The 15206-nt window shown below is 51.7% G+C and overlaps 5 protein-coding genes across 5 annotated transcripts; 4 read left to right on the top strand and 1 right to left on the bottom strand.

Annotated features, from left to right (window-relative positions):
* Positions 1-1367: 1367 nt before the first annotated feature.
* Positions 1368-1940, top strand: J4E86_005928 (uncharacterized protein; the record flags this gene model as incomplete). Its single annotated transcript, XM_051446459.1, has 1 exon — positions 1368-1940. The coding sequence occupies one exon, from the start codon at positions 1368-1370 to the stop codon at positions 1938-1940; it is 573 nt and encodes a 190-aa protein (XP_051302034.1).
* A 506-nt stretch (positions 1941-2446) lies between these two features.
* Positions 2447-3331, top strand: J4E86_005927 (uncharacterized protein; the record flags this gene model as incomplete). Its single annotated transcript, XM_051446458.1, has 1 exon — positions 2447-3331. The coding sequence occupies one exon, from the start codon at positions 2447-2449 to the stop codon at positions 3329-3331; it is 885 nt and encodes a 294-aa protein (XP_051302033.1).
* A 151-nt stretch (positions 3332-3482) lies between these two features.
* J4E86_005926 (uncharacterized protein) lies at positions 3483-5127 on the bottom strand (the record flags this gene model as incomplete). Its single annotated transcript, XM_051446457.1, has 2 exons — positions 3483-4936; positions 4989-5127. The coding sequence occupies 2 exons, from the start codon at positions 5125-5127 to the stop codon at positions 3483-3485; spliced, it is 1593 nt and encodes a 530-aa protein (XP_051302032.1).
* Positions 5128-8339: 3212 nt separating this feature from the next.
* On the top strand, positions 8340-9513 carry J4E86_005925 (uncharacterized protein; the record flags this gene model as incomplete). The annotated part of the gene is made up of 2 exons (XM_051446456.1): positions 8340-8748; positions 8801-9513. 2 exons carry the CDS (start codon positions 8340-8342, stop codon positions 9511-9513), a joined length of 1122 nt encoding a protein of 373 aa, XP_051302031.1.
* A 497-nt stretch (positions 9514-10010) lies between these two features.
* Positions 10011-15201, top strand: J4E86_005924 (uncharacterized protein; the record flags this gene model as incomplete). Its single annotated transcript, XM_051446455.1, has 5 exons — positions 10011-10182; positions 10429-10441; positions 10493-10899; positions 11282-13384; positions 14057-15201. 5 exons carry the CDS (start codon positions 10011-10013, stop codon positions 15199-15201), a joined length of 3840 nt encoding a protein of 1279 aa, XP_051302030.1.
* Positions 15202-15206: the final 5 nt, after the last annotated feature.

The following is a 15206-nucleotide window of genomic DNA, read 5'->3' as shown; positions in this document are numbered from 1 at the left end:
GGTCCTCTTCACGTGCGACAACCTAAAAGACGTGGTCATCCCTCCCGCAGTTTTCGATGTGCTCGCCACTCTTTCCGGCCCAGCTTTGGATTTACCGTCCCAAGACAGTATCGCGGTGTTGCGAAGAGTACCAACAACGTTGACATGGCTTTGGCTGATGCTGTTGCCATGCTGCCTGCAGAATCAGCGTCATGAATCCTCACTTCAAGAAGACGCAATCAACAAGCCTGGCGTCCAATCCCAACATGAAGGATCAATACAGCGCAGACTACGAATCTGATGATCGCTGCGTACCTGGTACTTGCACTTGTCAGTTACCACCTTAACGTAGTGCCAATGTACGTCGCATGGGTTGTCTTCAACACCTTATACCACGATTATAGCGGAAGCGACTACAGCGGCATCTCGCGCAATGCCATTTGTGCTCTTGGCCTCGTCTGCCCTTTCAGCGGCGCCCTGAGAAGTGCCCTTGGCCCGTACACTACGATGAGCTACGCAGCATGGCAATGGATCTTTCTGGTCACATTCGGCATCATCGGCACAACGATTCATGCCCAAGACTTTCGCGACGAAGCCGGTGACCGCGCTCGGGGCCGGCGTACCATTCCGATCGAGTTGGGTAGGAGACGTGCGCTGTGGATTGTTGTGGTGGCCGTCGTTTTCTGGACATTTTATGCACCGCTGGTCTTCTTGGGTACTCGCTGGGAGGCGGCGGTAGTTTCGGTCTGTCTTGGTGGGCTTTTGGTGGGTACGGCTATGCGAGCGGTCGGTATACAGGATGGAAGGTTGGATCGACAGATGTACAAGCTGTGGTGTTTTTGGACGTGCTCTTTTGGCGGACTACCGCTCTTGGCTACTGTTTTCCCTCTGCGAGCATAATCAGGGTCTTGCCGGGCGCCGATACGAGGCATCCTCTACTTCGCACGTGCAACACCACCACCGAATGCAATGCTCATCAGAGCGTCGGTCTCGTCTCGAAGCTGTAGTGACGGATCGTCTCTTCATGTTTGCGAAATGCAGTGAATATGAGCATCTGCATCGCCTCCAAAGGGCAGGCAGCTGTATCGCGGCAATCTCCAAAGCGAGGCGGGGAAGGGCCGAGTGACCTAAAGCGGCAACGTTATGCGGCTCCGCACCTCCAATCCACAATACCATCAGTATTGCGTGCGGTCGCACCACATATTGGGGCGGTTCTTTCTTGATCGGTTGCGCAGTCCCGTGAGGGGGTGATAGTCTCGATGTGGAACGCAGGACCCGTATATAGTGTGCGCCTAGGTACCTGAGTATTTGCGACTTTGTCACCCTCCAGATAACCTCAAACAACCACCTCTTGTTCCAAGTAAACCATCGATAAATTAGTGCTCATAATGCCGTCCATCCACCCCGCCATCGACAACGGTATCAAGAAGGGCGACCCCAAATTCTCCGGCGGCAAGCTCTACTGCCATTGCCCCACCAAGAAGGTCGAAGTTACCCTCGCTGGCAACGTCGCGCACAACCACGCCTGCGGCTGCTCGAAATGCTGGAAGCCAAAGGGCGCGCTCTTCTCTGTCGTTGGAGTCATTCCAAAGGACAACGTCTCCGTAACTGCCAACGGCGACAAGCTGCACATCATCGACGAATCAGCGGCCATCCAGCGCAATGCCTGCAAGCAATGCGGCGTCCACCTCTTCGGTCGCATTGTCGTCGACCATCCATTCAAGGGCCTGGACTTCGTCCACGTTGAACTCAGTGACAAGAAGGGATGGCAAGAGCCGCAGTTCGCCGCCTTCGTCAGCAGCATCATCGAGCAGGGTTTCAACCCGAAGGAGATGGACGCCGTGCGAGAGAAGTTCAGGAAGGAGGGTCTGCAGACATATGATGTGCTTAGCCCAGCGTTGATGGATCTCATCGCCACTTACACGGCGCAAAAGAGCGGGAAGCTGTCTTCGAAGTTGTAGGGTTGGGTTGCATGGTTCGGCGTTCCTGGTGTGGTTGGTGGGGATGATGTATCAGTAGATGACTAGGAAGACTTAGAGCTTGGCTTGGTCTTATAGATGCTCAAGAAAATCGTGCACCGTAAGGGTTGTCAGTGTGGGACGTGTGGTGGTATATGTAATATTGTATACTACTGAGCACCGTGATCGCGCGCTAAAGCTCCCTAGCAGTGGGATTGAGAAGGCCACATGAGTGAACTCTTATATCATGGTTACATTGCTTCCATTGAGGAAAAGCATCCATTATCGCATGCGCATTGTTGTAGTTACGAAGAGGACGCTTGTATTGCTTCTGTAGTGGCGCCGGGAATACCAGTTCCAGGTAGCCCCGGAACCTGGCAGCCTGGCAGCCTGGAGGGCACTGGATGCACAGGTGGTGCCACTAACCCTGCTCGCGCGGGGAACAAGTCCCCAGACGCTCGCAGCTAGATCTTCGCAGCGCTCCTCCAACACGCCGATTATACCCAAAGATGAGCGATCGTGGAAGATACTTCTATCGATGCTACTCGCACAGCAGCGCTGGCGGCCTCATCTCTGGCAAAGGTCCCAGGCAAGCACGACCCTTAGGCGACAACCTTCTCCCTGAGTTCATCAATCATCTGAATCTAAACACAAGAAAGCCGACTGCCCTCGTTTCAGTCAGTAGCCGAATGATTGACACCCTTCGGCGCGCGTTCAACAAGTTTCACGTGGCTCGAGAAGACCCCAGCCAGATCTGGATCGCGTTCTTCTTCGTGCCCAATGGAGACAAGCATGTCTACCATCATGCCGAGGGTCTAGCCGATATATTGAGGATGAAAGACTCCAGCTGGCTGCGACACGAGTATATTTTCGAGTGGGAAATACCAAGAAAATACCTCATCCATGAGGTCTCTGTCGAGACGCTCATGCAGCGCGGATTCAACATGAGCGAGTTCCTCGTCAATGACAAACGCGGCGGTGTTACACTCCCGCGTATACCAGAGTTGAAGAAGAATTTCGCAAAAGCCATCCTTGGATCGTCAGACAACGCATACGAAGTCGGCATATACCTAGGACTTCTAGCTCGGTCGTTCGGGGCTCGTTCACCACTGCACCAGATCATTCTGCAGCTTCAACTCGATTGCTTTCGCATAAATCCTGTCAACCCCGATGATCAATTATTCAGGTTCTCATACGATGATGATTTTCCTGCCATCGAAAACGGTGTTGACGAGGTCTTAATCGATTGGTGGCTGACAGATCCCGATTTCTGCGTCGAATACGAAGATCATCTGGCTTGGGCCGAGCAGACAGGGGCAGACGTCGAGTCTGAATGGGAGCTTCACAAGACAGAGAGGCAAATCGAGAAAGCTGCTGTTGAGCTAGGATTGTGAGTGGGAGTAGCGGTTTCCAATAGTAGCAAGGCGTTATGGCGACATTGACTTACCCTGTGTAGTCTCTTGCATTCGTTCGAGGCATATCTTGTCGTAGCTGGAGAAGACTTGGTAGTGGAAGAAATTAGAGCGTTCATTAAAAATTGGGTATCTACAAAGCCGCACACTCCTGCTGCGTAAGCGCATTCGCATTAATAAACTCCACCTTACTCTCCCCAACCTCAATATCAAACGTAGAATCAAGGCCCCTCTCACTCAGAACCGTCGTCGCAGTGTAATACACATACTCCGCAGTCTCCTTGCCCGCGGGGCTCATCTCGACAATTGTTGGTGTAAGACGAGGAATAACAAGGCCCTGGACCTTGGTCTTCTTCGAGACGTTGAGCTGTGGTGTAGCACCGGTCTGGAGGAGGGCCTTGAAAACGGCTGCGGTGATGGTCATCTTCCATTCGCCTGTTGTGGTATCCTTGGCCGTGCATGATTGCGCTTCTTGGTAGAGGACGTCGGGGTTGATGGGGTAGCTGCCTGTGCCGCCGTTGTCGTAGGTCTTGTCGTTGACACGGATGGTGAAGGAGTCGAAGGCATCGGTGGCGTTGAGTGTCTGGGTGAATTCGAACCACTGGAACACTTCATCTAGGTATCCAGAAGACGTTCCTAACTTGTAGGTAGCGCGGTTGGCGACGATCTCGGCGGGTGCGCTGCCATTGCGCGAAACTGGAATGAGAGAAGCTGTGAGCGTGTTGCCGTCGCGGCCGGTGACTGGCGTGGTTCGGACACGAAGACGTCCTGTTAATTCGACTGCTCCGTCCTTGAGTTGGTATGATGTGATGTAAGGACGGATATCCGCTGGCTCCATGGGCTCCGTTAGTGTGACATCTCCTGGCACGAGGTGGATAAGTTTCTCGAATGCAGCTTCACACTGCGACTTGAAGTAGGCCTTGTCTGCAAGCTTGCGCATAGTCGCGTTGTCGTCGGCAAGGAAGATGCGCTTGTCGGAGTTCAAAGTGTTGTTGGCGTTGACGACCAATGGGTTCGCTGTCGAGTTGTTGAGGTACTCCGTTACCACAGCGTTGTCCATCTCTCCGCTGGTGGTATCGAAAGTCGCCTTGTTCTCGGCGGTGACGGGACCGGAGACGATCTCCGGGTGATCGACTGAGTGAACACCACCAATGCTGTGACCACAAGCAATCAAAGTGATCATCTCCTTCTCTGTCAAACTGGCAGTTTCAAATCTCTTCCTTGTGGTGTCGAGGTCGGTGTGCGCTTCCGGTACGCCTTTGATGCCAGCCTCTGCCGCGTCCTTGCGGCCCAGTCGTAGAGGTACGCGCATGTCAGCGCAACGAGCCACAGACATGACCAATGACAAGGCCAAAACATCGGCTGCGGAACTCCGGATGTTGACTGAACTGGCCATATCGGATAAGGTGTTGTTCAAAGCGGCACCGAGATTCTCTGGTCTGTCGAGTTCGTATTGGATCGAGGCGTCCAAGCCTCCGATCCCCGTTGAGGCATCGTGGGTGACGGCGTCGTGGAAGTTCGTTCGCACCCATTCCGCGGCCTTTTGGATGCCTGGTTGGCGAGCGCCGAATGAGCAGGTCTGGACCTCTGTTGCTGTGTAAGTTGCAGGAGGGGTAAAATGGGGAGTATGGGTACGTACGATCTGAGAGTTCTCCATTCCTGATGTACCCAGATTGCAGATACAGTAAGTCATCGAGCTGGTCGTACTTGCTGGGCCAGACGTAGGCTTGACAACTCGGGGCAAGCAGCGCGAGGCTGATTAGTTGGTTTCTCCTCATGATTAATGTGTTTGGATGTTCTAACGAAGGACTAAACGAATGTCGAATGATGATGGTGAAGACCGTTGCGCGTAGAAGCGGTATATAAGGCCTCTAGAATGCGTAATGCTATTAAAGGGTATCGCTACGGGGCTTCTTAAACGGCGCATGATCAATGCGCATACGGGGCTGCCATAGTGCCCGTTGCAGCGACTAAGTTCGTGTTCAGGATACGATGTAGGATGGAGCATGGAAGGTGTGGGGTTGCGGTTACTCTCACCGAAGAGCTAAGGACAGCTTCGTCTAGAAAACGATCTTAGACCGTTGTCATCTAATTTTGGCATCACGAACCCCACGCATGATTGGTATTTTCTTCTAGCCAATTGGTCCTGAAAATCTCCGGGTCGTGCACGCGACATGGAGTGGTCTGGGTTCGCCTTCTCTCGGCGGAATTGCCGACGGACACAGGTACCCCAGTAATTTGGCGGAGCTGTCTACGAGTAGACACAGCACAATCTATTCAACACCACAACGACGACTGGACGGCGTGGGTGTTTATTGTTGTTCCTTTTCAGTATGTTTGCGACTACGCAAGAATGATCCATCGTGTATTCTGCGATGAAGGTCGTTGAATGGGGTACCGCGCGCGCCTGACTTTCGGAAAGGGGCAACATCCTCAACCGAGGCATGATGGCCAGCAAGGCTATGCATGCGACGTCCCCATTGTTCTCTGCTTTTGCTTATCATACGAGGAGCGCACTAGTCCGACGTTTTTGGCGAAGACTGTTCGGCGGATATCAGCGTGCATGTGCATTGTTGTTCTTTCCATGTTTGACAGCTTCCGGCAGGTGCGACAACTGACAACTGAAGCCTGACATTTTGATCGCGTGGAGTCGCAAGTGATGGTAATGCGAAAAGAAGAAACGTCGCTAGTTTGGGCACCTTCTTCGGCGGTGGAGAGATGCCGGTGGTAGAATGGAAGCCCAAAGATTTGATTGAAGCTGGTGGGAGCTCTGAGCGGAAAGACGCTAGGGCTTGGCTTGGCAGAGTGAGCTGAGTAAGCAAATCTCTCCCTCAGGTCTTTCATCTACCCACCATGAAGAGATAAGATTGACTAAATCATTGAGGTATTGCTGTACATGTCAGTACGCATTCACAGTCAAGTGCTTCAATCTTCCCTAGATTTCGACGGTTTGTACTCGCATCGAAGGTGTGAAGGGCGCAAAGAGCTTTCTCTTCGGCAAGCCAAGTGGTAGTTAGCTGGAATATTCATGATTCATTGTTTGGAGACAAAGGTCGAACAAGCCTTTCACTAATAAAAGACTGCATCTGCTCTGTTGGTATAGAAAGTCCGACATGTCGTCTAAACACGGAATCGAACGAGTACAGGACCGAACTACATTCCTCATAATATTTACCATGAAGATATTACATACGCAAGCCTCCGACAGCTACGCTGGTGGCCCAGTTCGAACACAGGGCGGAGTGTGAGTACTATGCCGCGCTATCTAAATAGCCGTCAACAGCAAGGCACTGAGACCCGCGATGCATCTCGGCTGTCGCTTTCACTGAAGCGAGCGAGTAGTAAACCGTAGGCGAGTTGATTCGGGTGAAAGTCGAAATGCGAACTTTTGTGAGGCCACTTCTCATCCATACAAACGATGGCGACGTTGTTCAGTCACACGCCTCCCCTCGACGCGATATGGTCTCGTCAGCTCCTATATGATCCCAGCCTCCGTACAGCAGTTGGCAACTCTGCAATCGCGACTAAGGTCAGATCTACTAGAGCGCAATCACGTCCATCGAGCGCTTCTCTTCATCAATATCTACCATGACACCCAACACGCAGCGATCACGATCTTCGACCCCCGAACCGGTTATCAACGCGGTAATCGAGGATATATGCAGACTATGGGGTATTGACGATGCCTGGGAAGCACTTCCAAACGGCCTGAGCTACAACCACGTCAGCAAAGCCAAAGGATGCCTAGGATGGGGCGAGGAGTTCCTCGTCCTCCTTCGAGATCTAGCCAGCCATACACCAGGAAAGCTGAGGGAGGTACAACGAATGATCCGAGACCGGATTCATCTAGGTCGGGGAACGAAGAATAGTCGCCCTACAGGTGCCATGATAGAGGATATCCTGGCGCTGATTACGTACTTTCGTCCCGAGGAACTCACACCCGCGAAGCATGTTAAGAAGGCCAGTGGGAAGCAGCCTGAACGGAATACCCGACAAGGAAGCCAGCAGAACACGTCGAGGACAAATCAACAATCCACTCAGACCGGTGACAGCCAGGGAACAACTTTAACAACTAGGCAGCCCCAGCAGAATGCTCTTGTCGCTTCATCTCGCAGAACCCAGCCTCAAGTTGCTACATCCAACACTGCTGCTAGGGCTAAGCGTAAACGACGTCAGCATGAAGACCCTGATGGAGATTACAAGCCGCCCAGATCGAGAAGGAGACGTCAGTGAACACTTAGCCTGAGAGAGACTCCAACCTAAGTGGCAACATCGGTTGTCACTTTCGATTCAGACTGTGATTACCCTGATACCCGAGCGGGCGTTGACGATACCAGCCAGCGCCACGCTCCTTTCGGGTTGGAAGAGATAAAATCCTCATATGACAGGATCCGGCTGATAGTGGTACAGAGCGAGGCCAACAGAGGCTCATCAATGTTGAAAGGATATAGACAGATTCGAGATATTCGAATGCGAAAAGAAGCAATATGAGTTACCCATGTGATCTTGCAATGTAATGTCATGTATTCTAAGCTCTTTCTTTGGGAAGCGGCGCACGCCTCTGGGAGATGCAGTAATTCAGGTACCGGACGAATGTATACGTGATGAGTGTTGTAAGGGGCGTTAGCAACAGTACCCAGCTACGCCGGATAGTCTTCCGAGGTGTACGAGTCGTCCGACCGCCATGCCCACGCGTCGGATCAATTTTGCGTGCTCAGACACGGGTTGCGATGTCGCCGGACCAAATGCGGTGCGTACCAAGATGCGGTTCTCCTAAGTCGATAACGGCAAAGGTTGGAAAAGTCGAGGTACAGATGTGGGGTAGTTTTGGAGATCATGAGCTAGCCTCGCCAAGGACCTCGGCTCAGATCCTCAGAACCAGCCGCCCCTCAACAATCACAGGCAAGCGGCACACCATCGTCATCGCGTTATAAGTCCCTAGTCCCGCAATGGAGCTCTCTTCATCCCTATCGACACTGCCACTAGCGCCATGGTGGACCTCACGCAACACCCCGTAAAGGCCGTCTACGGGCTCGGCGCCCTGGGCTTCGAGCTCGTGCGCTTCCCTATCATCCTGATCAAATTCCTCGTTCTCGGTCGCCAGCATCCCAGCTGGACTCTTCGACAGGCTATCACCGTGCATGCCTTCTTCTCTGGTCTATGGCACGTGTCAAAGGTGCAGGTTGCCACGCCGCTGCCCCTGACACCGGAACAAGAGAAGGAGCGCTTCGTAGTCATCAAGCCGGCAAAGAATGATGCATACAAGGGGCCATTGAGGAGCAATAAGGATGTTGTGCCTGTGGAAATCGGGGGGACGTGGTTTCCCGCACCGTTAACCACGGGTAGTGATAAGAACACGAAGGTCGTTCTTCATATTCACGGCGGAGCTTTCGTCACGGGTGAGCATGCCGTTTCCACTATCCAGGCGCGTCCAAAATTAACAATTTCTAGGGGATGGACGAACAGCAGCCAGCGGACCCATGGCCAAGAAACTCCTCAAACATACACCAGCCACGCACGTCTTCTGCCCGCAATACCGCCTCTCCACCCTACCCGTCTCGAAGACCTCGAACCCGTTCCCCGCTGCCCTCCAAGACAGTCTGACATCATACCTATACCTGCTGAACGACCTCAATATCTCCCCGAAGAACATCATCCTCTCTGGAGACTCAGCAGGCGGCAACCTCGCGATCGCACTCCTCCGCTACATCACCGACTACGGCTCCGAGCTCAGCCTACCCGCTCCCTCATCCGCGCTACTCTGGTCACCGTGGACCAACCCCGCCGATACCTCCGGCTCCTACGTCCATGACAACCGCAACTACGCTACAGACTACATCTCCCCGCCGTTCACGGCGTGGGGCACAACCGCGTATGCGGGTGAGGGTGGAGAGAAGGTCTTGTCGCAGCCTTATGTCTCGCAGAAGAACCGGACGTTCAAGACTGAGGTGCCCATGTTCGTGAACACGGGCAGTGGAGAGGTGCTATACTTTGATATTGTGGAGTGGGCGGAGAAGATGAAGGAGGCGGGTAATGATCTTCAGTTGGATATTGAGGAGAATGTCCCGCATGACATCCTCCTTCTTGGTCATCTTCTAGGGTTTAACCAGGAGGCTGTGCAGATGGCTAAGCGGGCGGGCGAGTGGCTGAGAGGGAGAGTATGAAAAGCAGAGACTAGAACATCGTAAGAACGGTGCGAACGGCTCGTCGTAAGAATTTTCATGCATATCGTCTATCTAGCTTCATGGCTCAATGTATTTCGCGAGTATTCGATTCTTGACACTGAACGCGTTATCGGCTCAACAAACGTGCCGCTGTTTTTGTTTTTCGCGGTATGCCTTGCCGTTCTGGTGGCAGGCGCACCTGGACCTCGCCAAGCACCAGAGCTTGTACTGTAACTTCCAATCCTCACCAACCAAAACCGCCACATCTCACTGGAACGACGTATGAGAGCATCGCTCTGCCTTTCCAAAGTGCACGCTGTATGCCGGAAGTCCGTTGCCATTCCCTCATCGAATCAGGAGTTGCCACAGAGTAACACAGCCCCAGCCTGATGATGGCGGAGCCGAGCCGCTGCACCGCTTCGTTCTATGAAACCAGGGCTGGCTGCGTCTCGCTCGACCACGACTTTGCAATCCACCCAGAGACATCACCGTGAAGAATGGCAGAAGGTCTTGCTGCTATTGCTCTTGCCGGGAACATTATCCAATTCATCTCGTTCAGCTTCGTTCTTGTGTCGAAAACCAAGGAACTGCATCAGTCTGTGTCGGGCACATTGAACGAGAATGTCGACCTCGAGATCATCTCCCAGGACATTAGGACCTTGAGTAAACGTATAACTGCAAGTGCATGTTCAACACGACGACTATCCGAAATCGCTCATCGTTGCGACACTATTGCTGAGGAACTTCTGGATGCAATCTCTAAGCTTCATCACAAGCATGGACCGAGAACTGGAAGTTTACCAAAAAGGTGGCAAAGCTTTCGACGAGCTCTGGAATCGGTTTGGGGAAAAGCGCACATCGAAGAATTGAAGGCGAGGCTAGGTGCGCTCAGAGACCAGGTCGCGATGCATCTAGTTTCCGATACCAAGTGAGCTCTCTTGATCTTACCTCTTCTCACGTTAGCTCACCATGCATCTAGTAACAACCAAGTCAGGCTCATGGACTTGTTGGAGACCTGGAAGAAGAAAAACATCCAGGCAGGTTACGAGATTACTGCACAGATCCAGGAATTGGATGTTCAGCTCCAAGCTACTCAGCGAAGCATCTCGGATCACTGCAGCGATGCCATCTCAAAGGCTTTTCACGATCACTTCTCTCAACTATCGTCGAGAGTTCATCAGTTGTCTCGAAGTCACATGATCATCGCCAGTCTCCGCTACGATTGCATGGAAATCCGACAGAGCGCTATCAAAGATGCCCACATAAGAACCTTTGCATGGATGTACAGTGGTGAAGATACCGATGCTCCTACTTTACGGCCAAATACCCGGTTCACACAATGGTTGCAACGTGATGACGGGATCTATTGGATTACAGGGAAGCCAGGTAATTTCAGGCTATCATCATCGTACGTTCCAATGGCTAAACAGCGTACCAGGTTCCGGGAAATCAACTCTGATGAAATATGTTTACGAACATGACAAGACTAAGCGAAATCTCCAAGTCTGGTGTGGACACGCACCGCTGGTCCGAGCATGTTTCTATTTTTGGAAACCGGGTCAACAAATGCAAAGGTCGTTGGAAGGACTTTTGCAAAGCCTTCTTTACCATATACTACATGCTTGTCCCGAGTTAGCTTCGACAATATGTCCTGAGAGATGGCATGCTGAGTCTCCGCCTCAACCTAACACCAGCATTTCGCCTATCCCATGGACTCTTTCCGAACTGCAAAAGTCAATCGCGTTATTCCGAACACAAACGACTGTAGCCACCAAGTTCTACTTCCAAGTAGACGGCCTTGACGAGTATTACGGAGACAGCTGGGATGTAATTGAAACTATGCGGGACCTGTCTGCCGCCCCAAACGTCAAGCTCTGCCTTTCCAGTAGACCTTGGAACTGTTTCCAAAGGTCTTTCGGACAAGAGAATCCGTACGTTCTTCGAATACATGACTTCACAAGACCGGACATTGAGTTATTCGCACGGGAAACCCTGCTGCGATCCTATCGCGGTTGCGTTGACTTCGGATCCAAGATCTTCGACGAACTGATAAAGGATATTGGGGAGCGAGCACAAGGAGTATTTCTCTGGGTTCGCTTAGTGGTCAGATCGCTCCGCGATGGCATCGTCAATGAGGATTCAGTCTCGCTATTACAAAAGCGGCTCCGTGTGATACCGTCGGATCTGGAAGATTTCTTCGAGCAGATACTAGGCTCTGTTGAAGAGATATATCAAAGCCGAATGGCTGGTACATTCCTCGCGGCCATGCGGACCCCTCTTCAATTAGACTTGATACATTACTACTTCTTGGAACAAGAGGACGAGAACTTCAACTTGGATATGCCTAGCAAGAGATGGGATGCGCCCGACATACAGAGATGTGCTGTCCAGACTGAGAGACGGCTTAATGGTCGGTTCAAAGGTCTTTTGGAGGCTAGTTCTATGGTCGACATAAGTGCTGATACCAAGGTGGACTTTCTCCATCGCACTCTGAGCGACTTTCTCGCTACAAAACGCATGAGGGAAAAGCTCGAGTCCTGGGTCTTGGGAGAGCTCAACGTGTGCACTGCTATAAGTCGAGCTCTGATCGCCGCGTCCAAGTTCATCGAGGAAAATTCGTGCCTTTCCACTTTGAAGCTAGCTGTGGAACTGGCTGGTCAAGGCGCCTTCGAAACAGACGATACAGGACACTACTTTGAGGTCATTGATCAAGCAGAAGTAGAGAACGAGCGCACCAGACCGTTTCATTCAAGCTGCGGACTGAACTGTGACATCGTTCGATTCGCTGCTTCAATCGGTCATGCGGAGTATCTCAAATATCGAGTGCACAAGGACGGAGCTGATTTGAACCTCGATCGTATCCTCAAACATGTGATAGCTCGTCCAGTCGGTCTTCACGAGGAATACGACCTTATGCCCTCTACTATCGAGCGCTACGGCTCGTCCAGCCAGCTGGTGGACTGGTTTGACCCTGTTCTCTCCACGTCCGTCGTGAATTGCGTTTTGCCGTCATTGGTGAAGCAGTTGCTTGAGCTAGGAGCGAATCCCAACTCTCTCATAGATGGTGTATCCAGTTGGACTACTTTCGCAGACGAACTACCAAAGTTCATAAACAGCAAGCAGGAATTGCAATGCTGGGCTGTACTGAAGTTATTCGTCGAGAATGGCGCCGACTTGAATGCAGCGACTGAGCAATGGGTAGGACTGCTAGATCGCGCGAAACCCAAATCGGAGGGGAGTCTGCGATACACGTTGGAATGTTTCAAACGCCTTTTCAACCTCGGATTGGATCCGAATGCCGTGACACAACACTCAACTTTGACCACGGAGTTTTTTCGATTAATGACCCGAGACGCTTTCGATATGTATCGCGGCTCGCAGGCGATACAGCATGAACTTATGCACGAGTTTCTCCGTCACGGCGCTGATGTATCCATGGTCTACGAGGACACTATGCTTAGCGACAATGGAAGCCCTCGCGGATGGTATCAGAATGTGTGTCAGCAACTGGAATTGTATCACCAGACTAACACAACATTGCTTCTTGTCCGAGTCTCACTATACCGCATGTTTCTGGAACACGGACTCGATCCTAACGCAGTCACACCCAGTGGCAACACTCTATGGGAGGGTCTTCTCGAGGCTATGCATTCTGTCGATGAAAACAGTGTACACGAAAGTGCATTGGATGAATCTCTTCATGATCTGTTCCTCTTTTCTTTGCAGTATGGGGCCGACCCTTTTGTACCCACAATCCTCCGGCTATTGAAGCGCTTCCAAAACTTCATGTCTGCCCACATATTTGGCCCTATCGAAACAACTTTGAAAACGGAGATCAGCCAGAGGAAAAGTCGAAATCGATCGCGGTCTCGTACGCAACCGCGAAGTGATGGTCCATCAGAGAGAGTATTACCAAGATCTTTCAAGAGCCCACTACCTATTGCTCGGCAAAAGATACGTCAGGTCAGGAAACGTGATCATGCAGACACATCGCATAGCACGCATCACCCCAAGTATAAACGGGGTCGATTCAGTTAAAACGCGAAGAGTACTGGGTCAAACTTGGAAGAATATCTAGGCCAGGTTGGGATACTTCGCGGTCTTGGCTAAGCCTAGCTATGGCCATCATGTTTACGATAGCAGATAGGGACATGCGTATTATTTGAATGCTACCTTTGAATGCAACTTTCGAAAGATCTTTTGGTGCATGTGCGGTATTGTGGCCTTCTTTTGGTAAAACGCCAAGTGTCATCCCTTCTGGTTCTTGCTTTGATGTGACGTCAGAGCTGTGCCGCCATCGACGAAGCATCCATGGAGAAGAGCATGCGCCTCTCATCCAGACTGAAGCCTACACTTACCCTGCAATAGTCAGCGCGCAGTCTTCCATCAGCCACAGACACCGTCGAGTGTAACCTTTGGGTGCGCAATCGTTGATCGCATTCAACAGCTACGAAATCCTTACCTTCACCCCAGCACGCCTACCACTCGAATCTGTTCCAAATCTGCGCTACACGTATCAAGAAACACTGACTCAATATGACAGATGAGATCGGTCATGATGGTAGCAATATCATATCCCTCCGGTTTGAGGCAGAGGAGCTGGAACCCAACGACAAGTTCCAGTTGAACCGCAAACAACGTCGTAGCCTTGGCCACCTCATAGTTACAACTCCAGAGACAGAGCGCCCGATAACTCTGTTATGCAATGGTCTCACTGTTATTGGAAGGGGGCGGAACACTGTCCTACAGGCATTAAGATCCGGACTATTCGAACTCGTCCAATCTGGCAAGGAAGATGCAGGTGTTATAGTGCTGCCATCTTTCACATCACATCGGAAAGGCCAGTACAACATACTCTCAACGTCGTTCCCACAGTATCGGGAAGTATCAATTAGCGTGTTAACTGAAACAACGCATGTTGTGTGGAAAGAAGTCTTGCAGCCTGGCCATACATGCGGTTTACGGTTGTCTGAGAAAGCTGGCGAAGTGTTCGCATGTTATGCGGATGAGATCGATCGCAATTCCGAAAGCCTCACAACATCGCAGAAGCTGCCCGTTCATCGTGAAGGTGGCGGCACATACTACTTCACCGTCCACGACGACCCGGCGCCACCCAAACTTTTTGCCAGGTTGCAGATGCCCAAAAAAGCTCATCTCAATGGTCCAGATCCCTTCACCTTCGTTATCGAGTACACGTCCGACAGCGACGAGCCCTTCGTGTTCGATAAATCACGCTCCCCACTTTCAGTCACCACACTATACACCGGAGCAAACCTGCACTGCATCGACCAACTCATTGACTGCCGAGACAATGATACCGGGGAGAAGGTTGAATGGGGTGCCGTCTTCGTCTGCTACGATTATGATCCCCATCCGGTATTCCCGGACGATAGTGACTTTGTCGAGATCTCAACGAACAGACCGTGGCGATTCGAATGTACTTTGGAGGAAATGGGCAATGAGAAAGAATACATTCGCAGTATGGAAGGGCTGAAGGCTGATCGTACGTATAAGGCTCGGGTTAATGGGCCTGGGGGTTTCAGCCGGTGGCAGTACGGAAAGAAAGAGGACTTGCTGGCTGGCACGCTAGAAGACAAGATGAAGAGGTGGGAGGTAGATATAGAGAAGTTGGGGTTCTTGGACGTGGAAAGGATTGAGGAGGACATATATTTTGAGACTGTTGCATGAGTAAG

Source organism: Alternaria arbusti, assembly GCF_024043155.1.
Source record: "Alternaria arbusti strain BMP 1465 chromosome Unknown scaffold_7, whole genome shotgun sequence".
In the NCBI taxonomy this organism is placed as follows: Eukaryota; Fungi; Ascomycota; class Dothideomycetes; order Pleosporales; family Pleosporaceae; genus Alternaria; species Alternaria arbusti.
This window is presented reverse-complemented; position numbering and strand designations above follow the sequence as displayed.